At 46.3% G+C, this 25,885-nt stretch overlaps 1 protein-coding gene across 8 annotated transcripts in view; it reads left to right on the top strand.

Moving 5' to 3' along the window:
• LOC310751711 (lysosomal acid glucosylceramidase-like) overlaps positions 1-25,885 on the top strand; it is a 142,894-nt gene that overhangs the window by 94,280 nt on the left and 22,729 nt on the right. Inside the window, exons 1-2 of one of the 8 annotated variants that reach the window (XM_083591251.1) lie at positions 6,321-6,533; positions 25,477-25,576. In XM_083591251.1, the coding sequence (XP_083447377.1) occupies positions 25,510-25,576 (67 nt within the window). In that variant the 5' untranslated portion in view covers positions 6,321-6,533; positions 25,477-25,509. Of the gene's footprint in view, positions 1-6,320; positions 6,534-10,651; positions 11,419-11,459; positions 11,831-11,906; positions 11,926-11,971; positions 12,185-12,711; positions 13,066-16,668; positions 16,690-25,476; positions 25,577-25,885 lie in introns of those variants that run through there. The other 7 variants (XM_083591255.1, XM_083591253.1, XM_083591254.1 and 4 more) reach the window with 7 other exon arrangements.

Genomic DNA, 25,885 nt, shown 5'->3' with positions numbered 1-25,885 from the left:
GAGGATGGGCAGAAATTCAGCAGGTGCAGCTTTCCTCTGTGTTGGAGGGAGAAAGCTTCACCTCTTGGTTGGTTTTCTTTTCATGCACCTGTTAAAAGACAAAAGAGTCATTGCAGGAGCACACAAGTTGCTATGTATGCATTTAACGTATTAGTTCCTTCCTACATTCCCTTAATATAGAATCATAGAATCACGGGATTGGAGTTGAAAAGGACCCTGACATTTTGCCACCTCAGAGGTACACAAATCTGCCCTCAAGGCAGGCAAACTAATGATACCACTTGAATTAATGAAGCCACGGATGTAAAACTGCTCAAACCACAGAATTAAAATTCCTCCCATGTATTTTCATTCTTAACGATGAAGATTCATATCCTTCTGGAGGGAGCAAGCAAAGATTTGTTCGGTCTGCTTCCTCTTCTTCGTTTTGTTTTGTTTTATTGTTGTTATTATTTATTAAATTTGTGTACCGCTCACCATCTGTAGATCTCAGGGCGGTTCACAACGCAAAATGACAATATAAAAAAACACAAAACACATAATAAATATAAGAACAACGACAAACCAATCACCCCCAGTTCTTCTTGTTGGCGTCTACATTTTGAAACTGACCTAACTAACTTTCCGTCCCTGGTCTTATAGGCGGTTGGAATGCAGCTAATCGCTCAGAGGGTACATTTCTCTGAATTTTAACGCTGCAAATTTGATGCGAGAAAATTGCACAAAAATTGATACTTAATGGGAAATGCATGATGAGATGCATACAAAGAATGTATATACTGTACAGTGGTACCTTGGTTCTCTAATCCATTCCGGGAGTCCGTTCAACTCCCGAAACAGTTCAAAAACCAAGGCACGGCTTCTGATTGGCTGCAGGAGCTTCCTGCACTCAATCGGAAACCGAGGAAGCCATGCCGGATGTTCAGCTTCCAAAAAACGGTTGCAAACCAGAACACTCACTTCTGGGTTTGCGGTGTTCAGGAACCGATTTGTTCAGGAGCCAAGCCATTCAGGTACCAAGGTACCACTGTTTTAGGGAAAGACTGTGAACAAAATGTATAAAATTTACTTGGAAGTGTTGGTTTGCAGTTTTTAAAAAACCCATATAAAGCAGGGCAAAACAGACTTTTTAAAAAAAAAAAATTATTAGTTTTCAATTACAATCTAATAATAGCCTCACTGAAGACAGGAGTGCCTGGTGTGCTCTGGTCCATGAGGTCATGAAGAGTCGGACACGACTAAACGACTAAACAACAACAACAAATAGCCTCATTATAACAATACCAATTTATAATACAATTACGAATACCAATCATTCAAATACCGAGTTATATAATTCCCCCCCCCCCCGCATTCTAGAATGAATGGTTTGATGATTTTATTTCTGCGTTCCAAAATCTTATTAATTTCAATTACATTCCATCATAATAATACTCCCTCATACAACAACTGCAATATTAATAACTCTTATTCATGTTGACACATTAAATGATTTATAAAGCTACAAGTAAGGCACTCAAATTATATCCTTGTTCTTCCTGTGTGTGGCAATTATTCTGTCCGCGGTCTAAAGCAGAGTAGACCTAAGAATACACAAAAGCATCACAGAATAGAAATTGGCTTCTGGTTCCAGAATATTACCTAATGTGCAAATGTATCTACATGTGAGCTGCAGATTAATCCATGATCACCATAAACATACATATTTGATCAGATTAAATTATTTAATTGGATGGAAGCTCTAATGTGTGCGGGGTTATCTGGGGCCGTGGCGCTGTGGTCTAAACCACTGAGCCTCTTGGGCTGGCCGATCAGAAGGTCGGCGGTTCGAATCCCTGCGATGGGGTGAGCTCCCATTGCTCCTGCCAACCTAGCAGTTCGAAAGCACGTCAATTTTGAATGGTTTCTTTAAATGTAAAGGTTCATCATTGTTCCACCCGATGTGTATGTCTTTAAGGGGCCAGAGCAAGGGCCAGAGCAAAATAACGAGACCCAGCTTTACATCTGTGAAACATAGCAGGTGCTGCTGAGTTGTATTGATTAAGCTGTGTCAGCAATTGGGTGTAGTATATAAGGGGCAGCACCTAGCTCTCCCATTACCCTAGGGGATGGGTTGGTGGTTGGGTCTGGTTTGTTGTTGATGTATTTAGTGTATAAGGAGTTTTTGTTTTTGTAATTAAAACCTTGTTTAAGTTATTTTTGAGTCCCTTTTTAATGCATGGTCTCCCCAGCAAGCTCTCTGCAGTGCTACTAAACTGCAAATAGTCAACAGTCAAAGTGCAAGTAGATAAATAGGTACCACTCTGGCGGGAAGGTAAACGGCATTTCCGTGCGCTGCTCCGCCAGAAGCGGTTTAGTCATGCTGGCCACATGACCCAGAAAAACTGTCTGCGGACAAACGCCAGCTCCCTCGGCCAGTAAAGTGAGATGAGCACCGCAACCCCAGAGTCATCTGCGACTGGACACAACTTTCAGGGGTCCTTTACCTTTACCATTTTAGGAATAAAAAGACCCTAAATGATAACCTCCAGTTTTCCTCATATACCATATGGGGGATATTTATCCCTTTATTTATTGCATTCATGTCCTGCCATTTTCCTCCCAGGAGCTCCAGATGGCCTAAATGTTCTCCCCCCACTCCTTTAATCTCCACAACCACCTAGCGAGGTAGTTTAGGTTGAGACATAGCAGCTTGCCGAAAGTCACATCCTGCAAGCTACATGGCCAAGTGGGGAATTGATCCTAGTCTCTTCCACATCCCAGTCTGACACTCATGGGCTCTGAACAGGATATGTTTGTGTAGACCAGACCCTCCAAATGCCCCTATTTTCCAGGGACAGTCCCAGATTTACAGAAGCCATACCGGTTTCTGATTTGACCCCAAATGTCCCGCTTTTCCTTAAAGGTAAAGGGACCCCTGACCATTAGGTCCAGTCGTGGCCGACTCTGGGGTTGTGGCGCTCATCTCGCTTTACTGGCCATGGGAGCCGGTGTACAGCTTCCGGGTCATGTGGCCAGCATGACTAAGTCGCTTCAGGCGAACCAGAGAAGCGCATGGAAACGCCGTTTACCTTCCCGCACTATTTATCTACTTGCACTTTGACGTGCTTTCGAACTGCTAGGTTGGCAGGAGCAGGGACCGAGCAACGGGAGCTCCCCCCGTCGCGGGGATTCGAACCACTGACCTTCTGATCGGCAAGCCCTAGGCTCTGTGACGCCCCTATTTTCATCAGAGAAATGTGGGAGGGTATAGAGTTATGCGACCCCCGAGCCAAGGAGGTAAGTAACTATGCAACCTTTAGAAGACATCTGAAGGCAGCCCTGCTGAGGGAAGTTTTTTAACGTTTAATGTTTTTATATGTGTTGAATGCCACCCAGAGTGGCTGGGACAACCCAGTCAGATGGGTGGGCTACAAATAATAAAAACTATTGTTATCAACACCATTGTCATTATTGTTATTATCATTGAATAGGACGTCCCTATTTTCATCAGATAAACTTTGGCGGTTATGGTACCCCTGAAGTTTCAACTGTTTATGGGGTCCCCTGAAGTTTCAACTGTTTATGGGGATGCCTTCACAACCAGCAACAAGGTCTGGGTAACCACTGTTATCTTTTTCAAGGGGGTTGTTTCATGACAGATCGCCCCAAATTTCCCAGGATATTGCGTTTTGAGTACAGTGGAAACTCGGGTTGCGAACGTGATCCGTGTGGGATGCACGTTCACAATCCGCAGCGTTCGCAACCCGCGTCTGCACACGCACGGGTTGCGATTCAGCGCTTCTGCACATGCGCAAAGCGCAATTTAGCGCTTCTGTGCATGCATGACCGCCGAAACCCAGAAGTAACCTATTCCGGTACTTCCGGGTTTCGACGGTCCGCAACCCGAAAAAATGCAACATGAAGCGGCTGTAACCCGAGGTATGACTGTATCCACTTAAGTACTTTCATGAACTCATTGCTACTCCTCCAGTATCCTGATCTCTGTTAAAAAGGGGGGAAATTGCATTAGCCACAGCAGAACAGCTAACTTACCACAAAACTCCGCCTTTACAACATTCCATATCCTCCAAGTGTCCCATGTTCCAGGGACAGTTCCAGATTTACAGAAGCTGTCCCGGTTTCTGATTTGATCCTGGAACATCCCGCTTATCCTTAGGATGTCCCTATTTTCTTCAGAGAAATGTTGGAGGGTTTGTTGAGATATATATACAACAAATAATTAATAAATTTTAGTTGCGCAACTCAAATTGGGTCTGCTAGACCCAATGTTTTAAAAGCAATGTGGACAAAATTCATTTCGGGGGGGGCCCCTCTGGGATTAGGGGCTCTGGAACTTTGTTTTCTTTGTTTTCCAGTAGATCAGCCCCTGATCATTGTACATTTGTAAGAAAGCAATTGAATGCCACAAAAGGGCAACAAAAACTTCACAGACTTATTCATAGCTGTCAACTAACAGATTTGAAAATAAGGGACCAGCAGCCAAAATAAGGGACCTGCAGCCTCACCTGTTCCAGGCACTCCAGTCTTCCTGTCCTCCTGCAGTCTGGTCAAACTCATGCTGGCTAGCTTCGAGAACACTGTCCAACCAACTTTGTAACCAAAGGTTCAACTGAATAGAATCTGAACCACAAGGCCTATGCAGTCTCAACTTAAGATGGCTCCCCGGCCTGGCTTTGCACTGCAAAGTTTGCAGCAGCACGTGCACCAAAATGGCGTCCAGCATTCAAAAAAACCCTCGGCTTGCATTAACTAGCCACACACAAGGCATGCAAGCTCCACCCCCCAGTCGTTCTTAGACTTCTTATTGGGTGAGCAACACAGCCAAGCAACACAGTTGGAACCTCCCTCCTCCCTGGCCGGCAGGGAGGGAGGGAGAGGAGCTGTTTCCTTTGAAATTTAAGGGACATCATTTAAGGGACATCCATCAAGAAGGGACAGCAGCGGGACATGGCGCTGGAATAAGGGACTGTCCCTTCAAATAAGGGACACTTGACAGCTATGGACTTATTCCATTTTGTGTCAATTCCCTCATGCCTACACCTTGCCGCTACCCCCCCCAAATTCACTTGGCCTGGGAATTGTTGGGCTGGACCAAAAAGCGCTTTGGACCTCACATTAGAAACATAGAAACACAGAATTGTGGAATGGGATGGCACCCCAAGGTTAATCTAATCCAACCCCTGCAATGCAGGAATAATACATGCCCCCTAGATCCTTACAGATCCATGCGACGGTCACCTCCAGACTGGATTATTGTAACTCGCTCTACGTGGAGCTGCCCTTGAGACTGACCCAGAAACTCCAGCGGGTGCAGAATGCCGCGGCGAGACTCCTTACGGGGTCAGTGTGGTGTAGTGGTTAAGAGTGGTAGATTTGTAATCTAGGGAACCGGGTTCGCGTCTCTGCTCCTCCACGTGCAGCTGCTGGGTGACTTTGGGCTAGTCACACTTCTCTGAAGTTTCTCAGCCCCACTCACCTCACAGAGTGTTTGTTGTGGGGGAGGAAGGGGAAGGATGTTAGCCGCTTTGAGACTCCTTCGGGTAGTGATAAAGCGGGATATCAAATCCAAACTCCTCCTCCTCTTCTTCCTCGCTGTGGGATCACATTCACCTGGTGCTATACCAGCTGCACTGGCTTCCGGTGGAGTACAGGATCAGGTTTAAGGTGCTGGTTTTAACCTTTAAAGCCCTATATGGCCTAGGACCCTCGTACCTACGGGACCGCCTCTCCTGGTATGTCCCACGGAGGACCTTATGGTCTTCAAACAAAAACATATTGGAGGTCCCGGGCCACAGAGAGGTTAGGCTGGCCTCAACCAGAGCCAGGGCTTTTTCGGCTGTGGCTCCGATCTGGTGGAACGCTCTGTCACAAGAGACTAGGGCCCTGCGGGACTTGACCTCTTTCCGCAGGGCCTGCAAGACAGAGCTGTTCCACCAGGCCTTTGGCCAGGGCACAGCCTGACCCCCTCCTTTGGTGATCCTCATAGAACTCTAGCCCAGTGGTTGCCATTAATCTGATTTGAATTTATTTTATAATGAACTGGTTTTAGAATGTTGTATCATTTTACTGTTGTTAGCCGCTCTGAGCCCAGCTTCGGCTGGGGAGGGCGGGATATAAATAAAATATTATTATTATTAACAGATGGTGTCACCCATATTACATGTGACGTGTCTGAGCCACAGGGACCATGGATGACAACAACACAATTGTAATTAGAAGGTTATGAAACATTGCTGGAATCATCTCCTCGCTCAGTCTCACATTAATTCACTTCTGGGGATCCTCCTCTTTAACTGCAGATGCCACCTGGCTTGAAGAGCCTGAATTTCTATCTGGCTCCAAAGACATCCCTATAAAGATACAGCCTTCAGAGCCTTTGGTCTTCCGTGACCAAAGAGCTGTGAGCAGCACCTGCCACCCAAAAACAGCACCTTCTCAATTTGACCTTCTCGCATGGCCACAAGGGCCCCAGGGACAAGCTTGCTTCTGAATTGTCGCAGGGAAGAATTTCTGGGCGGAACAGCTCTGGGGTGAGTACACTGGGGTTTCTGGAACTGAAACAAGGTGCAAACAAGAATTGATAATACTGCATTTTCCCATATATAAGCCACACTCCTCCCACCCCCCATTCCGACCATGAAAAGTTAAAAGAGCAGCTTAAATTTGTGACTTTACAAAAAAAATGGCATTTACGATGTTGCTGCTGAAACAGACATACAGTAAAACGGAACGGGTGTGAGTGCCTGCGGGATTTTAAGGGAGCGGGTTATATTCGGATTTTGTTTTTGTTTTTCCCCTCCCTGAATTTTAAAGGTGCGGCTTATTTGTGGGTGCGGCTTATATTTGGGCCAATACAGTATTTTTTTATTATTAATTTTCAGTTACAATCCAATAATAGCCTCATTATAACAATACCAATTTATAATACAATTACTAATACCAATCGTTCAAATGCCGGATTATATAATTTAGATAAAGTGCCCCCCACCCCGCATGCTAGAACTGATGGTTTGATTATTTTCTTTATTTCTGCATTCCAAAATCTTATTAATTTCTGTTACATTCCTGTCAAACTAATAATGCCTTATACAACAACTGCAATATAATATAAAATATAAAATATAATATAATATAAAAACTATTTGTGTTGACACATGAAATGATTTATGCAACTACAAGTGAGGCACTCAAACTATATCCTTGTTCTTCCTGTGTGTGGCAATAATTCTTTCTGTCCTTGTAAAATGTTATGTCTGTTTCCCCCCCGGTTGTTGCTATTATCCATCATGCCTTGGGTGGAGCTGATATCCCATTGTTGTTCCAGAAATTTCTCCCTCCCTCTGTCCCATACTTCGTTGTTTTGAAACTTTAACAGCTGCAAAAATCACTCTGTCCCAATGAATATCCTGTTTTTGCCATTTTTTCTCTCAGTCTGGGAAGAAGAGTGGTCTGTCAAACTGCAGATGACTCAATAACTGTCAAACTGCAGATGACTCAGTTCCTTGGCAAGTTTGCAGACTCCTGTCATCCTTCCGTCCAACTGAATTAAATTCTAAGTCCACTTAGCGTTATTCAGTTCACTCCATAAATAATAAAGGATGGGGACGAGTCGGCTCTAAGTTTCCGTCGTAAACTTTTCGCAAAATTGAGCTTCCCTCCCTTTTTCCTTTTTTTTACACACACAGTTTTGTTTAATGTTATATTCCATATCTATAATCCAATTACTTCCCTCCTCGCTTGTACAGTGGTGCCTTGGTTCTCGAACTTAATCCATTCCGGGAGTCCATTCAAATCCTGAAACCATTCGAAAACCAAGATGCAGCTTCCGATTGGCTGCAGGAGCTTCCTGCACTCAAGCAGAAGCCACGTCGGATGTTCAGCTTCTGAAAAATGTTTGCAATCCGGAACACTTACTTCCGGGTTTGCAGTGTTCAGAAGCTGATTTGTTTGACGACTAAGCCATTCAAGAACCAAGGTACCACTGTACAAATATAATTTGAACTAATGTTCAAAGGAGGGTTGCCGAATCATAAACGTAGAGAAGAAAACTTAACATAAAGAAACTGTAGCCTCCCCTCCCCGGACACAGTCTTTTGCACCTAATGAAGTCTGATCTCAAGTTCAAACTGTAAAGTCCTTGCAGTTGGTTCTGTTCCGCAGTTTATGATCTCATGTCTTCTAGCACATGCCCGTACTTTAGTCCAAATTAAGCTCCAATTAACAGGAGAACCTCTGCTTCTTAATGGCGGCGTTGGAGGGTTTTTGGCAGGCAAAGTGCTTTTGCAATCAGCGCCTCCCTGCCCCACGCATTCCATGCCAGAGTGAGAGGCAAGTAACGAGACAAACTGCAAGTGAAGCCCATCCCCCTGTCCTGGGGGGGAACTTGCAAGGATAATTATCCTCAATCATCCTTGTTTTTTCTTTGCCAAGGATCTCCCGCTGTCATGGGAGCTGCCTCCATTAAGGCAGACCGGAACCAGAAGCCATGTCTAGGAGAATTGGCCAGGCTTTCAAACAGAGTACAGGTTGTTTCGATATCCTAGAACACCATGAGATGCAATACACCTGCCAACTGCAAAATGGTCACACTTTGGAGAATGGGTCGGGACAGGGAGAGCAGGAAACTTGGCTTTTGATCCCTATTTGGTCACGATGCTCTGCTCAGCTCACCCTTCCTCGCAGGGTTGTTGTGAAGCTAAAACGCAGGAAGGGGAAAGAGACTTGCGTAGGCTGACCTGAGCCTGCTGCTGGGATAAAAATACAATAACTTATGAATGAAATGAAGAGTGCAAATGACCTTGCTAGGTCCTGCTGTGGTTAGACAGAAATCCCTAGCAAGTTGGATAGTGAAGGGTGGTTTTTAAAAAAATATTATTTAATGCTGCAATGTTGTTTCAATGATCTTAAACATATTGTATTTTAGCGTTTATTTTTAAACATACAGTGGTACCTCGGGTTAAGTACAGTGGTACCTCGGGTTAAGTACAGTGGTCCCTCAGGTTAAGTACTTAATTCGTTCTGGAGGTCTGTTCTTATCCTGAAACTGTTCTTAACCTGAAGCACCACTTTAGCTAATGGGGCCTCCTGCTGCTGCCGTGCCACCAGAGCACGATTTCTGTTCTCATCCTGAAGCAAAGTTCTTAACCTGAGGTACTATTTCTGGGTTATCGGAGTCTGTAACCTGAAGCGTATGTAACCTGAAGCGTATGTAACCCGAGGTACCATTGTATTGCATTTTAGCATTTTATGTTTCTCAACTACAGCTGATATACCATATTTTTTGCTCTATAAGACTCACTTTTTCCCTCCTAAAAAGTAAGGGGAAATGTGTGTGCATCTTATAGAGTGAATGCAGGCTGCGCAGCTATCACAGAAGCCAGAACAGCAAGAGAGATTGCTGCTTTCACTGCGCAGCTATCCCTCTTGCTGTTCTGGCTTCTGAGATTCAGAATATTTTTTTTCTTGTTTTCCTCCTCCAAAAACTAGGCGCGTCTTGTGGTCTGGTGCGTCTTATAGAGCAAAAAATACGGTAAGTAGGGAGAGTAGTGAATAGGAGGGAAGATTGTCTTGCATGGAGGTCATATTTACCTGTGCCAGATTTGTCCTTGCAGACAGGACCTTGTGATGGATAGAGCAAGGAATGTGAGAGCCAATGTGGCGCTGTTTCTAGAATGTTGGACTGGAACGTGGGTTCAAATCCCCACTCGGCCATAAAACTCAGTTGGTGACTTTGGGCAGTCTCTCGGCTTACAGGGTTTTTTTTTGGGGGGGGGAATAAAACAGGGAGAAAGATAACAATGCATGCCACCTTGAACTCCTTGCAGGAAAAGTGGAATACAGATCTATTAATAATACCACCAGTTAAGGTAAAGGTAAAGGAACCCCGGACCATTAGGTCCAGTCGTGGCCAACTCTGGGGTTGCGGCGCTCATCTCGCTTTATTGGCCAAGGGTCATGTGGCCAGCATGACTAAGCCGCTTCTGGCAAACCAGAGCAGCACACAGAAACACTGTTTACCTTCCCGCCGGAGCGGTACCTATTTATCTACTTGCACTTTGACATGCTTTCGAACTGCTAGGTTGGCAGGAGCAGGGACCAAGCAACAGGAGCTCACCCCGTCACGGGGATTCAAACCGCCAACCTTCTGATCAGCAAGTCCTAGGCTCTGTGGTTTAACCCACAGTACCACCAGTTAGCCTTTCCCAAATGGGCTGCTCTCCATAGATATTAAGTAGTGAGTGGACATAGCAGACAACACAGAGATTTCTCCAAGTAGTTCTTTATAAGTATGCTGGAACTGAACTGAACTGAACAGCTCAGCCGGTCTGCTTTTATAGGCAGCCGGCTGTCAACATTGTAACAACAACACCCCAGGGTTTCCTGCCTAAATTAACTGACGTGGACCCGAGTGAAAACTATATGCACAATACCCCTGGTGGCCAGGGTGAGAACTTCAATACATAACACCCCTCCCCACCGAGATAAGGCATTAGTTACTCATATTAGTTCCATTACATACAGCAAAATCCTTATTGGTTTCAGTAAGGTGCATAACAGCATCTTAAAAAGCAGAGACACCACCTTGCCAACAAAGGTCCATATATTTAAAGCTATGGTTTTCCCAGTAGTGATGTATGGAAGTGAGAGCTGGACCATAAAGAAGGCTGATCGCGGAAGAATGGATGCTTTTGAATTCTGGTGCTGGAGGAGATTCTTGAGAGTCCCATGGACTGCAAGAAGATCAAACCCATCCATTCTGAAGGAAATCAGCCCTGAGTGCTCACTGGAAGGACAGATCCTGAAGCTGAGGCTCCAGTACTTTGGCCACCTCATGAGAAGAGAAGACTCCCTGGAAAAGACCCTGATGTTGGGAAAGATGGAGGGCACAAGAAGGGGACGACAGAGGACGAGATGGTTGGACAGTGTTCTCGAAGCTACCAGCATGAGTTTGACCAAACTGTGGCAGGCAGTGGAAGACAGGAGTGCCTGGCGTGCTCTGGTCCAGGGGGTCACGAAGAGTCGGACACGACTAAACGACTCAACAACAACAAGGCACATAAGCATATTGATTCCAATTTTACAAGTTCGCAGGCATAGCTTGTTCACTGTTAACAATATCGCCCGTAAGACTCACCATCACATATTAATTGACCCTATTCACCATACAGTTTTACATGTGCAGTTTGTCCGGTGAACATTGTAACAACAACAACCCAGGGTTTCCCACCTAAATCAGCTGACGTGGACCTGAGCGAAAACTATATACACAATATCCCTGGTGACCAGGGTGAGAACTTCAACACATAACAATGGATGATGTTGGATTTCCAACCCCAGCCTGTCTGGTCAGGGATGACGTGAGCTACAGTTCAACCACATGTATGGAAAACACCAAGTTGAGTGAAGCTGCTGTAAGTAAATAGTCACCGCCTTTATAAATGGAGGTTCTCCTCCTGGCTGTTTGGAAAGAGAAGGCGAGTCCTCCAGGACCGGACCACACACCCCTCTGGCCTGGTCTCCAGTGGTTCTCCTGAAAAGCCCTGTAGCAGGTGGCAATGGTTGCTTTTCTGGGTGGCGGCTATTGTGGCTGTTGGCTGAGCAATTGTGGCTAGTAGCGTTAACATCATGAACATATGAAAGGCCTTGTTGGGTCCTGAGATTTGCCCAGACCTGCAGAAACCAATCCGGTACTGCTAGCCGGTACTTTTTTCCAAGGAAAATAGGTGCCGGAACTCACCATGAAGTTGTTACCATTAGTTGCCGGGCGACTCGGGGCAGCCCTGAACAGAGGCCGGTTTGGCAACAGCCGCATCCATCGCCCACAGAGGTACAAGCTGTCTCCCTAGCTGGTTTCGGGGCCAGCCCTGGTTCTGGTACCGGTTTAATAAATGCACCCCGCCTCCCTCATTCTCTGAGATTCAGGTAGACGGCTAGGGCATCTCAGAAGGACCCTCGTGGAAACATGTCCACGTGCAACGCTAGAGGCCTGGCTGCAAAGCTTAAAGCCTACTGCTGCTGTACGGGAGATGGACTGAAGAAATAATAATTGGCCCCAGTCCATAGCTCAATTGTGGCTAGGAACAGCTAGGACCTAAGTGGAGTCATAGTAAACAAGTGCAGACTCACACATGCTGGCCAGCTTCCATTTTGACTCAAGATGTTTGTTTTGGGCTTCTCAGAAGTACATAAAGGCAAGAAGCAGGCAGAGGAAGTGCCAGCCTGCAATGGCGCCCACATGAGAGGGGCTGGAACTACGCTCCAGCTGAATAAAAGCACTGCTGCTAGTTACTGTATTTTTCTGTGTCTAAGATGATGCTTTTTGCTAAAAAAAAAAAATTAGGCAAAAATTGGGTGTCGTCTTATACACTGATAGTGAATGCAGAGGGGGGGCGTGCGATTAATGGCAGCAGCAAGCAGGAGACTGGCATGCGCGTGACGGCATTTTGAGCTGCGTTCTGTTACTTCTGGGTCACCTTGGAGCACAACCCGAAAACTACTTCAACCCGAGGTATGACTGTTGGCTCGGCCCAAACAGAGCAGGTTGTGGCATGAAAACACTGTCTAGTAAAACTGAAATATTTAGAGGGCCTATTAAAGTTCCGTGATGGAGATTTAAAGTTCTGTCATGGAGATTAATGGCTTCCTTTTGTGTCATGTTTCTGGGCCGGGCCTGAGCTTTAAAGCTCTGACACACCTCTGACACATTTTGTTTTTGCCCTCGTGCTTCCCCCACAAAACTCATTCTTTACTGCTGAATTGGAGCAAACGACAATGCATGGAAACTCCAAGTTGCTGTTTGTCTTGATTCAGCATTAAAGAACAAGTTTTCCAGGAGAAAGCAGCAGAGCGAGAGAGAAGAAGAAGAAAAGAGGTTGGACAGGGAGCTGTAAAGCACAGACCTAGACTCATAGAGTTGTGAAGGACCCTGAGGACAATCTAGTCCAACCCCAGGAATATGCAGCTGTCTCTTACAGGGATTGAACCTGCAACCTTGGCGTGATCAGCACCGCACTTTAACCAACCGAGCCATCTAACCTGTGTTTAGAAAGCGCAGGGCAATAGGTAAGTTTGGCTGAACCCTTAAACGATAGCCTGTCGCTGCTTCATCCCAACTGTTAAAGAATCCCGGACCAAAAGGAATAGGACTGAACTTTTAAGACTTGGACGAACCAACAGGAAAGGTGCTATTATTCCCCTGGCAGCTGAGCCCAAATCTTCACAGCATGGGGAGTGTATAAAGGGGAGGGAGGAAATGTTTGTTTGGGGCCATAGGCGTAGCTGGGGGGGCAGGGAGGGGCAGCTGCAGAAATGGATTGATTATACCTTTCTTTTATTAGAAACCACATCCAAATTCACTGCAAGCGGGTCACACCCAGCAGCTCAGCTTGAAAAGTGTTTAAGGAAGGCAAAGAAGGATCAGGCTTTTGTGGGTTCAGTTTTCTCTGAAGTTGGCATACTTACAGGACAGAGAATACAGTAATCTTATGGGGCAGGCGGGTTGGAAGTGCATTTTAAGCCTTTAACCATACATCTTCTGGTAGCAGCAATACTAATAGTGGCCGGTTCACTAGTCGGACTGCATATTCTGATTCCTCAGATCCCAAGTTTCTTTCCTTTTTAAATATATGCTTAGTTGTAGAGGGTTTGAGGCTTGTGGGGTGTATTGTCGGGCTGCCAGACATTTACCAGGCTGCCATGAGGGGAAAAATGGGATCTTCTTAGCAAAAGCCTACCTCTGAGTGCCTGGTGCTGAGGGACACAAGCGAGTGAAGGTCTGTTGGCTCCTGTGCTCTATTTATGGGGCTTTCCCAAAAGCATATACCTCCCCTGGGGGGCCCTGAAATGATCGGGGGGTGTAGCCTTGGGTGCAATTGGGGGGGCATTAAATAAAAATAAGGGGGTGGCAAAAGCATAGAGAAAAAAGGGAAGAATAATTTGAGAAAGCGTTTGTACATGTTTGATGTGTTGAGTAATGGCGCCCAATGTAACATGGAGTTAAAGTCGTAGTGATTATTTTCCACATAGACACTCAAAATGCAAGTTAACTATGTGTGTGTGTGTGTGTGTGTGTGTGTGTGTGTGTGTACATACATACACACACAGTGGTACCTTGGGTTAAGAACTTAATTTATTCCGGAAGTCCGTTCTTAACCTGAAACTGTTCTTAACCTGAGGTACCACTTTAGCTAATGGGGCCTCCCGCTGCCGCTGCACCGCCACCACACGATTTCTGTTCTCATCCTGAGGTAAAGTTCTTAACCCAAGGTATTATTTCTGGGTTAGCAGAGTCTGTAACCTGAAGCGTCTGCAACCTGAAGCGTCTGTAACCTGAGGTACCACTGTGTGTGTGTGTGTGTGTGTGTGTGTGTGTACACCGATTGTAAATAGCTAATTGCGGTGACTTAAGAATGCTGCTGACAAAAATACAATGCAAATTTGTCACTGCATCTTTCTGTTTGTTTGCTTAAAGAAAGTACATATCTAGGGGGGCGGGGGCGGACAAAGGCTGAGTATTATTATTTTTTCTGAAAAGGGGGCTGTAGGCCAAATAAGTTTGGGCCCCTCTGCACTCGATGGAGACCCCTTTGGGTCTTCTATGCCACCCACCTGCTCTCTGGCACTTGGGGTAAATGGGAGCACCACATGGCCCACGCAAAGCCCCCATTTCTGTGCAAACAAAGTGATTAATGAAGCCAGTGATGGCCAAACTCGCCCCTCCAGCTGTTTTGGGACTACAGTTCCCATCATCCCTGACCACTGGTCCTGTTGGCTAGGGATGATGGGAGTTGTAGTCCCAAAACAGCTGGAGGGCCAAGTTTGGCCATCACTGAATTAAGCAATCTGGCCTGTTGCAAAATATCGCAATGTGGAGAGGTGATTAGTTAATGCCTGTTGCGGCTGCTGAGTCAGAAGGCAGAGAACCCATCGTTTTGTCCCCGTTTCACCTCTCCTTCCTGAGTTCAGCAGGAGAGGCAGTGCCTCTGAACTGGTTGCAAGCAAGAAGGGTTGGTGGAGCAAGAGCCCCATTAGTCCTAATGGACTGCCGAGCTCAGGTTCTGGATTCCAGCCGGCCATGCCCTTTCCCAAGATACTCCGTTCCATTTCCACACCCACACCAAACACTCCATGTAGGAGACAGCCTGCCTTTTGAACCTAGGAAAGGAAGAACAGGAATTGCCGAGGCAAGCCTGAGGAAAGCATGATCCAGGCTCATTTCAAAGTTTGATTCAGACTCCCTGGCCCCAAAAGCAAGGAGTGGCTGTCCTCAAACTCCCCCTAAGGCAGGCTGTAGGAGTGCAAATATTCAGAGTGTGGGGTCAGGTGGGATTACTATGAGGAATTATAAAATATGCATCAAGCCATTGTGTCCACGATGAATGCATTGTGTTGACTGGGTTTGATACATTGACAATAATTTCTGATCAAACCCCACAACCCTCTGCATCTCTGGCCATTTCCTCTACTGCCCATCTCTCTCTTCATAAGTCACGTAGGCAGCCCAAGCAGGCATCTTGGGTCATCAAAGATAGTGGGCAAGTTTCTTTGATGTAGCTTTCTGATATGTTAATCCCAGGATGTTAATCTTAGGGCAGGGAAACAGATCTCACATGAAGGTGATAATGATTGCTGTCCTCCTGGCCACCCTTCTTATCATGTATATTGTTTGTTTATCATCTCCGGGGTTGCCAAATGCTCTCCTTTGTAGTTCTGTTCTTTGTTTGCCCCGTGCTTAATTAGTTTTGGTAGTTTAACTTTGTTCCCACGTGGGGTTTGTGGAAATGCTCAGAAGAAATCTGATTGGTTCTTACGAACACCCTGTAAAAAGTTCTTTTGTGAATAAAACGACCTGGGCCGAGGGGTAGAGAGAGAGATTATTATACGCACCCTTCCCAGAGTCTTGCTGGTTCAAGCCTCTGTGTGTATTCTTATTAATCAGAGTTCAATCCTTCCTTTACTTTGAGAACGCCTCACAGGCAGGCAATGGCTAGAACAGGGGAAGACGGAGAGATGAGATGCACAACCTCTGGGTGTGTTAGTGTGTTGTTGTTGTTGTTGTTGTTGTTGTTGTGGTTGTGATGTAGCCATTCCATGCTGCATCAGGAGCAGATCATGGAGATGATAATGAGCAAAGGCTGCTGGATTAGGCAAATGGTCCATCTTAGTCACGCACCTTGCTCTCACAGCGGCCTGCCTGGTCGCTGTGGGAAGGCAGCAAGCAGTATCTGAGCATAAGAGCAACTCCTGGACCCCCAGGGTCTGTTAGTTTCTGTTTTGCCACTGAGCAGCTGAGTCACAAGGCTCTGTTTACATTCCACATATTCCATACTGTTGGAAGTCTTATGGGAGACGGATGTGATGTACTGGTTTCCTGTTCCTTTGTTCCTTTGTTGTTCAGTTGCTCTCTGCTTTCATAGAGAGAGGATGTATTTTTCTCTGCTGTCTGTGTAGCGAGAAATAAAACTCTTTAGCCATGTAGCCATAAATTCCATCACTTCCCTGTGCTGGAAACTCCTCTGAACGGGAATGTGCCTGAGGCCTCATCGAAGGCTCAGGGCATTAATTATCGTCGGGAGGCGATTCCGAAGGACTCGGCTGGAGGAAAATGAGCTTTATCAGCTTGGCCGAGCGGAGATCCCGACATTTTTGGTTTCGGGCCCAGAAGAATGGCAGAAGAATGGAATGCAGGTTATCTTCTCTGTGTGTCATCTCCAACTCTGCAATGCTACTGTTATAAAAGTCATGTTCTGCCCTCCCTCTCTGCAAGTCCAGGGGGGTTCCAGACACGCTCCCAGGGTCTGACGCGGGTGGTGCTGTGGTCTAAACCAATGGGCCTCTTGACCTTTCAAATCTCCAGTCTTTGGTCACACCTGGGATAAGAAGTTGTGGGCAACCCTTGATGGCTCTCCATTGTAATGCTAGCAGCTCTGCCCTTCCCTCAGCCAGCCAGCCAGGTTTGCGTAAGGCAGCCCAGGAATCCCCTTGCACCTTACGTTCTGCCTTCGTATCACAAAGAACCCCAAACCCGAGCATTTATTAATTTCTATGGTGGGGAATCCCCCTCCCTATTTCTATAACACTATTAACTCTCCCCTCCTGTGGCTTCCAGCAAGGCCTGCCATATTTTGAAGAGCAAAAAAAGAGAACACATTTGCCAGCTTCTAATTTTAACTATGAATCGTTATAATGACTCTAACTGTGAAAGAAAGCGATGTGTCCTGGGAAAAGAGGACATATGGCAACCCTGTCTCCTCCATGAATTTGTCCAGTTCTCTTTTAAAAGCCATCCAGGTTGGTAGGCATCAAAGCCAGACACTCCAAGTGTCCCTATTTCCCAGGGATTTACAGAAGCCATCCCGGTTTCTGATTTGATTCTGGATGGTCCCACTTTTCCTTAGGACGTCCTTATTTTCACTGGAGAAATGTTGGAGGGTATGGAGTTATGTGACCCCGCCGAGCCAAGGAGATAAGTAACTTTACAACTTTTAGAAGACATCTGAAGGCAGCCCTTAGGGAAGGTTTTTTTTTAAAAAAAAAAGTTTAATGTTTTATTATGTTTTTATATATGTTGAATGCCGCCCAGACTGGCTACCCAGTCAGATGGGTGGGGTGAATAATAATAATAATAATCACTCGCTGCTCCTTCGCCTCAGCCTTCCCTGCAGAGTTCCCGTCTCCAAGCACCTCCCATTCCTGGTCTGAGTACTCACAGAAGGAATTGTAGGTGGGACATGGGTGGCGCTGTGGGTTAAACCACAGAGCCTAGGACTTGCCAATCAGAAGGTTGGCGGTTCGAATCCCCACGACGGGGTGAGCTCCCATTGCTCGGTCCCTGCTCCTGCCAACCTAGCAGTTCGAAAGCACGTCAAAGTGCAAGTAGATAAAGAGGTACTGCTCCGGCGGGAAGGTAAACAGCGTTTCCGTGCGCTGCTCTGGTTTGCCAGAAGAGGCTTAGTCCTGCTGTCCACATGACCTGGAAGCTGTACACTGGCTCCCTTGGCCAATAAAACAAGATGAGCGCCACAACCCCAGAGTCGGTCATGACTGCACCTAATGGTCAAAGCTCCCTTTACCTTTACCTTAAAGGAGGCAATAGGGATGCTGGTGCCGCTGTGGTCTAAGCCACTGAGCCTCTTGGACTTGCCGATCAGAAGGTCATCGGTTCGATTCCCCGCAATGGGGTGAGCTCCCATTACACAGTCCCAGCTTCTGCCAACCTAGCAGTTTGAAAGGACGCCAGTGCAAGTAGATAAATAGGTACTGCTCCGGCGGGAAGGTAAACGGCGTTTCCATGCGCTGCTCTGGTTTCGCCAGAAGCGGCTTAGTCATGCTGGCTACATAACCTAGAAAAACTGTCTGCGGACAAACGTTGGCTCCCTTGGCCAGTAAAGCGAGATGAGCGCCGCAACCCCAGAGTCGTTCACGACTGGACTTAACTGTCAGGGCTCCTTTACCTTTACCTTTAAAGGAGGCAGTGGAAGACAGGACTGCCTGGTGTGCTCTGGTCCATGGGGTCACGAAGAGTCGGACACGACTAAACGACTAAACAACAACAACAACAACAACAAACTATACCTCCCAGGCTTCTTTGGGGGAAGCATCACACACAAGGAGTTCCAAACGCAGCAATTATGGTTAATGCGCAACAGCACATTTTAAAATTACACCCCACCCTCGCATGGCCAGCTTGTGCGTTCCCTCTTCATTTCTAATCTTATGAATAATGTGCAAATTAGTAACAGCACAGAAACAAGCCTTGGGCACCAAACAGAACTAGTTTAGGAAGTCTAACCTCCTGGTTGAGGCCAAGAGGAATCAAGTGAATCAGCAGCTTATCTCTCAAGCTCGGAGACAGAAGGATCCCACAACAGGAAACAGTGGAACTCTTCTATTCCCAGGGAACAGCTTGTAGGTCACCAAGTATCTCTCTAGATGGTTGTGGGGCTTCCAGAAAACCATAATTGCAGCTGTCTCACTTTTCAACGCATGGCACAGGGTTGAAAGATTTCCACACACATGCACTCATGAGGGCTAGTAACTTTTAGTGTATGTGTTCTTAGATCGAAACTTATCTCTTTGGGACAGCAGATTCCTCAAGAAGAGGCCTCTTTAGCAGAAGCAAAAGTATATGAAGGTCTAGAAAGGCTTGTTCTCACAACGTATGGGCAGCTTCCCTGCTTGTTTTTGTCTCAGATATGTGGCTTTGTCCTGCGGCCAATGTCAACATGATGATCACAAGATGCTTATGATAGCCCCTCAGGCAGATGGGTTTAAGGGGTGCGGGGCGGGGGACGAGACAAAAATGTGGAGGTGGAATAATCTACCTGAAGGAGACTCTTGAGAGTCCCATGGACTGCAAGAAGATCAAACCTATCAATTCTGAAGGAAATCAGCCCTGAGTGCTCACTGGAAGGACAGATCATGAAGCTGAGGCTCCAGTACTTTGGGCACCTCATGAGAAGAGAAGACTCCCTGGAAAAGACCCTGATGTTGGGAAAGATGGAGGGCACAAGAAGAAGGGGATGACAGAGAACAAGATGGTTGGACAGTGTTCTCGGAGCTATAAACATGAGTTTGACCAAACTGCGGGGGGCAGAGTGAGGCCTGGCGTGCTCTGGTCCAGGGGGTCACGAAGAGTCGGACACAACTAAACGACTAAACAACAGAATAATCTACCAACAGGTAGTAGCCATGAGGTATAGCTCAGTGGAAGGGATGCGGGGGGCGCTGTGGGTTAAACCACAGAGCCTAGGACTTGCCAATCAGAAGGTCCCTGTGACGGGGTGAGCTCCCGTTGCTCTGTCCCTGCTCCTGCCAACCTAGCAGTTTGAAAGCACATCAAAGTGCAAGTAGATAAATAGGTACCGCTCCGGCGTTTCCGTGCGCTGCTCTGGTTTGCCAGAAGCGGCTTAGTCATGCTGGCCACATGACCCGGAAGCTGTACGCCGGCTCCCTCGGCCAATAAAGCGAGATGAGTGCCGTAACCCCAGAGTCGCTCATGACTGGACCTAATGGTCAAGGGTCCCTTTACCCTTTACCTATAGCTCAGTGGACCTTTCATGTTCGAAGGCTGTGTACCTCTGAAGTGACAGACCGAAGGCCTAGTGCGGATATTAATATTGTGTGGTTTGAAGCGACAGGGTGGTGCATAAGAACTGGCTCCTTTTGGAAGTCATCATTGTCCAGAGCCATAAAAGTTTTATTCAAAGTTTACTTGCAGAACCCTTCAAAAAACAGTAAATACAGCAAATGCAAAATATAGTATACATCCCAAATATCACAGGGTCTTGTGCAATGTCCAGCACAGGCTCAGCATCTTAGAAATAAAAGATCGCTCCAGAAATCAAAACAGTGTCTCTCTCTCTCCCCCATTCCAATCTGCTTTAGGCTGCCTAAGGCTATGTCCCTCTTGGAGAGCCATTATTATCACATCCTTTTGTTCTCTGTGGCTTTCAGAGAATGACAAACAGCCACCACCCTTTCAAGATGAGGATTTGCAACTCCTTGCCTTTGTCTCATGATCAAAGGTTACACTCAGTTTAGAGTAACAGAAAACAATCAACAGGTAATCATTTAGGAGCTTAGAAAACTAGTGTAGGGGGGAAACCCCATATTAGCAATATACATTTCAGTGTACATCATTTCAGAATTGTTAAGTATAATTGGTTTAATGGACACTGAAATTGAATGGCTGTGTAGTGGAATGAAGGTTTAACATTGAGAATGGCTAAATATGTGTTGGACCATGATGGCACAATCCAACAGGCTCCGAAATGCTGGTAGATTTCCATAAGGATTTTTTTTAAATATAAAAGTTGCAAATTGCTGCAGAATGTGTGTTGCTGGCATCTGTCTGTATCGAGAAATCATGGAATGTGCCTCCGGGGGCGTGAAGTCAAACTGCCGGAGAATCACAGCACCTGCTGTGGCTGCAGAGACCGGTAACTCATAATTGCTGCCTCCTGTGCTGTTTTTTAAAAAGTATATTAAAAAGTAGAGCATCTTAAAAAGTAGAGACATCACCTTGCCAAAAAAGGTCCGTATAGTAAAAGCTATGGTTTTCCCAGTAGTGATGTATGGAAGTGAAAGCTGGACCATAAAGAAGGCTGATCGCAGAAGAATGGATGCTTTTGAATTATGGCGCTGGAGGAGACTCTGGAGAGTCCCATGGACTGCAAGAAGATCAAACCTCTCCATTGTGATAGGAATTTTATGGTCTTAGATATATGGCAACGTTCATAACCACACGTACATAGATCAGCACAGGAAAGCCAATCTGGAACCATTTTGATTCCTAAACTGAGTAAATGTTTCTCTGCATGGTCAAAATGGAAAAGCCTCCCCATTGTCTCTTCCTTCACAAATCCTGTCTTAATCTGTGTTTGAATAAGGGTGTGAGCCTTATCATTACAAAAGACTGCCCAGGCTCCCCAAGAAATCCAATCAAGTAACCTGCCAGACAGGAAATAAACAAAGCGACAGGAGAAAACAACATGCAAATGTTCCGTTTTAGACCGCCTTATCTGAGGGGTGGTCTTAGGTTACACCCTTCTGTGATGAATGCATAATGTTTCTGGGGGTGGTCTTGATCTAGAGGAGGGGAATTTCAAAAGTCTTTATAAGCCCTTGCACAGCATTTTTGGGGGGTCCTCTTCCTCTCCTGCGTGTGAGGGGAGTACCCTGTTGCAACAGATCAATAAAGATCAAGCTTACTAGCTGCTTTGCTTCTCAAATATTCTCTGGTTGGCCTCTGTTATTTTCTCCTACCAATAGGGAACCTATGTAAGGACTCTATATGGGCTCTTGGATACCCCATAAGGGAAAAGGGCATATTTTTATTTACAACACCATTCTGAAGGAAATCAGCCCTGAGTGCTCACTGGAAGGACAGATCGTGAAGCTGAGGCTCCAATACTTTGGCCACCTCATGAGAAGAGAAGACTCCCTGGAAAAGACCCTGATGCTGGGAAAGATGGAGGGCACAAGGAGAAGGGGACGACAGAGGACAAGATGGTTGGACAGTGTTCTCGAAGCTACCAGCATGAGTTTGACCAAACTGCGGGAGGCAGTGGAAGACAGGAGTGCCTGGCGTGCTCTGGTCCATGGGGTCACAAAGAGTCGGACACAACTAAACAACAACAACAACAACAACAATGTGCTGTTTCTGCTTCGTTAGCAGCACCAAAATAACCTCTGCAGGGAGCAGTCCTGGAGAAATTTAAATGTTGTTTATCTCTTGTCCTTATCACCTGTCTGGCAGGTTACTTGATTGGATTTCCTGGGTAGCCTGGCCAGTCTTTTGTAATGATAAATACTTAGTTCCTGGGCCAGGTCACAGGCTCACACCCTATTCAAACACAGACAGGATTTGTGAAGGAAAAGACAATGGGGAGGCTTTTCCATTTTGACCTTGCAGAGAAAAGATTTGGTCAGTTTAGGAATCAAAATGGTTCCAGGTTGGCCTTCCTGTGCTGATCTATGTATGTGCTTGGTTGGTACACTTATGAACATTACCATATACCGGTATCTAAGACCATAAAATTCCTATTACAATGGGAAGAAGAAGAAGGGGACTGCCTAAAGCGCTTGAAATCCACTCCATCATTTTTGCCTGCCAGAAGTGTTATACTTCAAACCTCGGTTGTTGAACGTAATCCATTCCAGAAGCCAGTTTGGCTTCCGAAATGTTTGACAACTGAGGCACAGCTTCCGATTGGTTGCAAGAGCTTCCTGCACTCAAGCGGAAGTCGCGTCAGACGTTCGACTTCTGAAAAACGTTCGAAAACCAGACCATTTACTTCCGGGCTTTCGGCGTTTGGGAGCCGAAATGTTCCAAAACGGAGCCGTCCAGGAACTGAGGTTTGGTTGTACTTAATAAATTGTACAAAGTACAAGTACAATAGGTTCATCCTAGGTCGATGCTTGGACTGCAGCTTTGGCCCAGAGGATTGCAGCATGTCATGTTGTCGATGGCTCCTGGCTAACCGCCAAGGAAATCAAAAACGCAGAGAGAGATTGAGAGAGATTGAGATTGAGAGAGAGAGAGAGAAGAGAGAGAGAGGGAGCAAGCACACTTTTCAGTTCTTTTATTTCAACTGGAATACAACAACTCAGAAAAAGCATCTTACTCTCAATCTGAGGTTGCACAGAGTAAAGCTCCCCTCCCCTCCGTTATTTAGGGTTGCCATATTTGGAAGAGCAAAAAAGAGAAGAAGAGTTTGGATTTGATATCCCGCTTTATCACTACCCTAAGGAGTCTCAAAGCAGCTAACTATCTCCTTTCCCTTCCTCCCCCACAACAAACACTCTGTGAGGTGAGTGGGGCTGAGAGACTTCAGAGAAGTGTGACTAGCCCAAAGTCACCCAGCAGCTGCATGTGGAGGAGCGGAGACGCGAACCCGGTTCACCAGATTACGAATCTACTGCTCTTAACCACTACACCACACTGGTGTAGTGTGTGTGTGTGTGTGTGTGTGTGTGTGTGTGTGTGTGTGTGTATAGCTGGCTCAGCCGGGGATTGGGAGCCTCCCAAGTGCGTTAGTGCACACACACACAAAAAAACAGAAACAAAAAACCCTGAACATTTCTTGTAAATACATACAGGTAACAAAAAATGTAAAAACCAGAAAAAAATCAAAACAATGTATTCTTTATTTATCTATATATTACATGTATATACTACTTGTATCTTCCAAGCATCTCAAGGTAGGTAAGGCTAACAGATGGTGCCTGAGCCAAAGGTCACTCAGTGAGCTTCATGGCTGAGTGGGGATTCGAACCCCGCTCTCCCAGATCATAGTCAAACACAGGGATGGGGAACCTCGGGCCGGGAGGGCAAATGCACTCCTCTGGGACTCTCTCCCTACTAGCCATGACCCCTCTCATCACAGCATACATACCCCTAACTAGTCCTATTTTCCCTGGATGGAACATGTCCTTGACCCATAATATTGTGTCCCATTCTGGGCACCACAATTTAAGAAGGGTGTTGACAAGCCGGAACACATGCAGAGGAGGGCAACCAATATGGTCGAGGGTCTGGAAACCAAGCCTTATGAGGAACAGTTGGGGGAACTGCGTATGTTTAGCCTGGAAAAGAGGAGACTGAGAGTGGATCTATACACGGGGGATGTGGGGGGGGGATGCAATCAATAAGTCATAAATTAAGTAGTTATAGCAAAAAGAAAAAGAAAAACCCTATGTAAAAATCACATGGAAAAATTGTTTGCTCTCCAGTGCCATCTGCTGTTGCATGTTTATAACGCATTCAGAGTGTTTCTTGACTAATGGAGCTGAGTCCAGAGAGTAGATATGATAGCCATCTTCAAATATCTAAAGGGCTGTCACATGAAAGATGAAGCAGGCTTGTTTTCTCCTGCTCAGAAGGGTAGCACTCAAACCAATGAAAGAAGATTCTGACTCAATATCAGGAAGAAATTTCTTACAGTAAGAGCAGTGGAACGGTCTTCCTCAGAAGGTGGTGGATTCTCCTCCCTTGGAGGTTATTAAGTAGAGGTTAGATGGCCATCTGTCATGGATGCGTTAGCTGAGATTCCTGCATTGCAAGGGGTTGGACTAGATGACCCTCGCAGTCCCTTCCAACTCTACAGTTCTGTTGACCTCTCACGATGCCTCGTGGGTAGAGAATTGGGTGTCTGAATGAGCACCTTGAAGCTAGCCTACTGTATACAGTGGTACCTCTGGCTAAGAACTTAATTTGTTCTGGAGGTCTCTTCTTAACCTGAAACTGTTCTTAACCTGAGGTACCACTTTAGCTAAAGGGGCCTCCCACTGCTGCTGCGTGATTTGTGTTCTCATCCTGAGGTAAAGTTCTTAACCTGAGGTACTATTTCTGGGTTAGTGGAGTCTGTAACCTGAAGCATCTGTAACCTGAAGTGTCTGTAACCCGAGGTACCACTGTACAGTGGTACCTCTGGATGCAAGCGGGATCCGTTCCAGAGCCCTGTTCGCATCCAGAGCTGAATGGAACCCACGTCTGTGCATGCGCAGGTCACGTTTCACCACTTCTGCGCATGCGCATGATGTCATTCTGAGCGTCTGCGCATGCACGAGTGGCGAAACCCAGAGGTAACACGTTCCGTTACTTCCAGGTCGCCGCAGAGCGCGACCCGAAAACGCTCAACCTGACGCATTTTTTTTTCCAATTTCATTGTTCTGCATGGGACAGTGACAATAAAGATATCGTATATCGTATATATCTTCAACCTGAGATATGACTGCACTAAGGTAAGACTGGCATTATTTGCCCCACCAACTTTTCCTTTGGCACCGCACACCACTGGCACACGGCCCCTGGAAGGTTTTGCAGAAGGCAACGTGGCACATAGGTTGGGAAACGCTCCCTATCTTGCACTGGGTCTTGTCACATTGCCAGGCAATTGTTGGGTTACGTCAAAGTGTGTGCAGTGTGTGTGTGATTTCCTGATAAGCAGGTCTCAACCCTTCTGCACATAGGTGCGACTTCTCTCAAGATTTGACGAAAGCATCATGAGGACTGTGGGGGCCAGCCTTTTCCTCCTCTTCTTCCTCCTTCAGGTGGTCGCAGGTGCCACAGGTGAGTGGAAAGGGCCACTGTACTGTGAGGGAGGGGAGACATAAGGATTCAAGAGCGCTGTTGGGCTGGGTCATCTAAGGGCAGCTCTAGAGAGAACAGCCCTCTGTTTCAGGGAGAAGGGAAGCTGGTGCTCTCCAGATGCTACTGAAGCTCATGGGAGTCGGAGTCTAAGGACACTGCTGAACTACAACTCCCATCATCCCTGCCCATTGGCCATTCTGATTGGGGCTGATGGGAGCTGGAGAATCAGGCGGCAGAGGAACCAACCCCCAAGGCAGGTCGCCAGGAACAGATAAGACAAGGAAAAGT

This window comes from Podarcis filfolensis (assembly GCF_964270895.1).
Source record: "Podarcis filfolensis genome assembly, chromosome: 16".
NCBI lineage: Eukaryota > Metazoa > Chordata > Lepidosauria > Squamata > Lacertidae > Podarcis > Podarcis filfolensis.
Note: the sequence above shows the minus strand (reverse complement) of the source record. Positions and strands in the feature narration are given on the sequence as shown.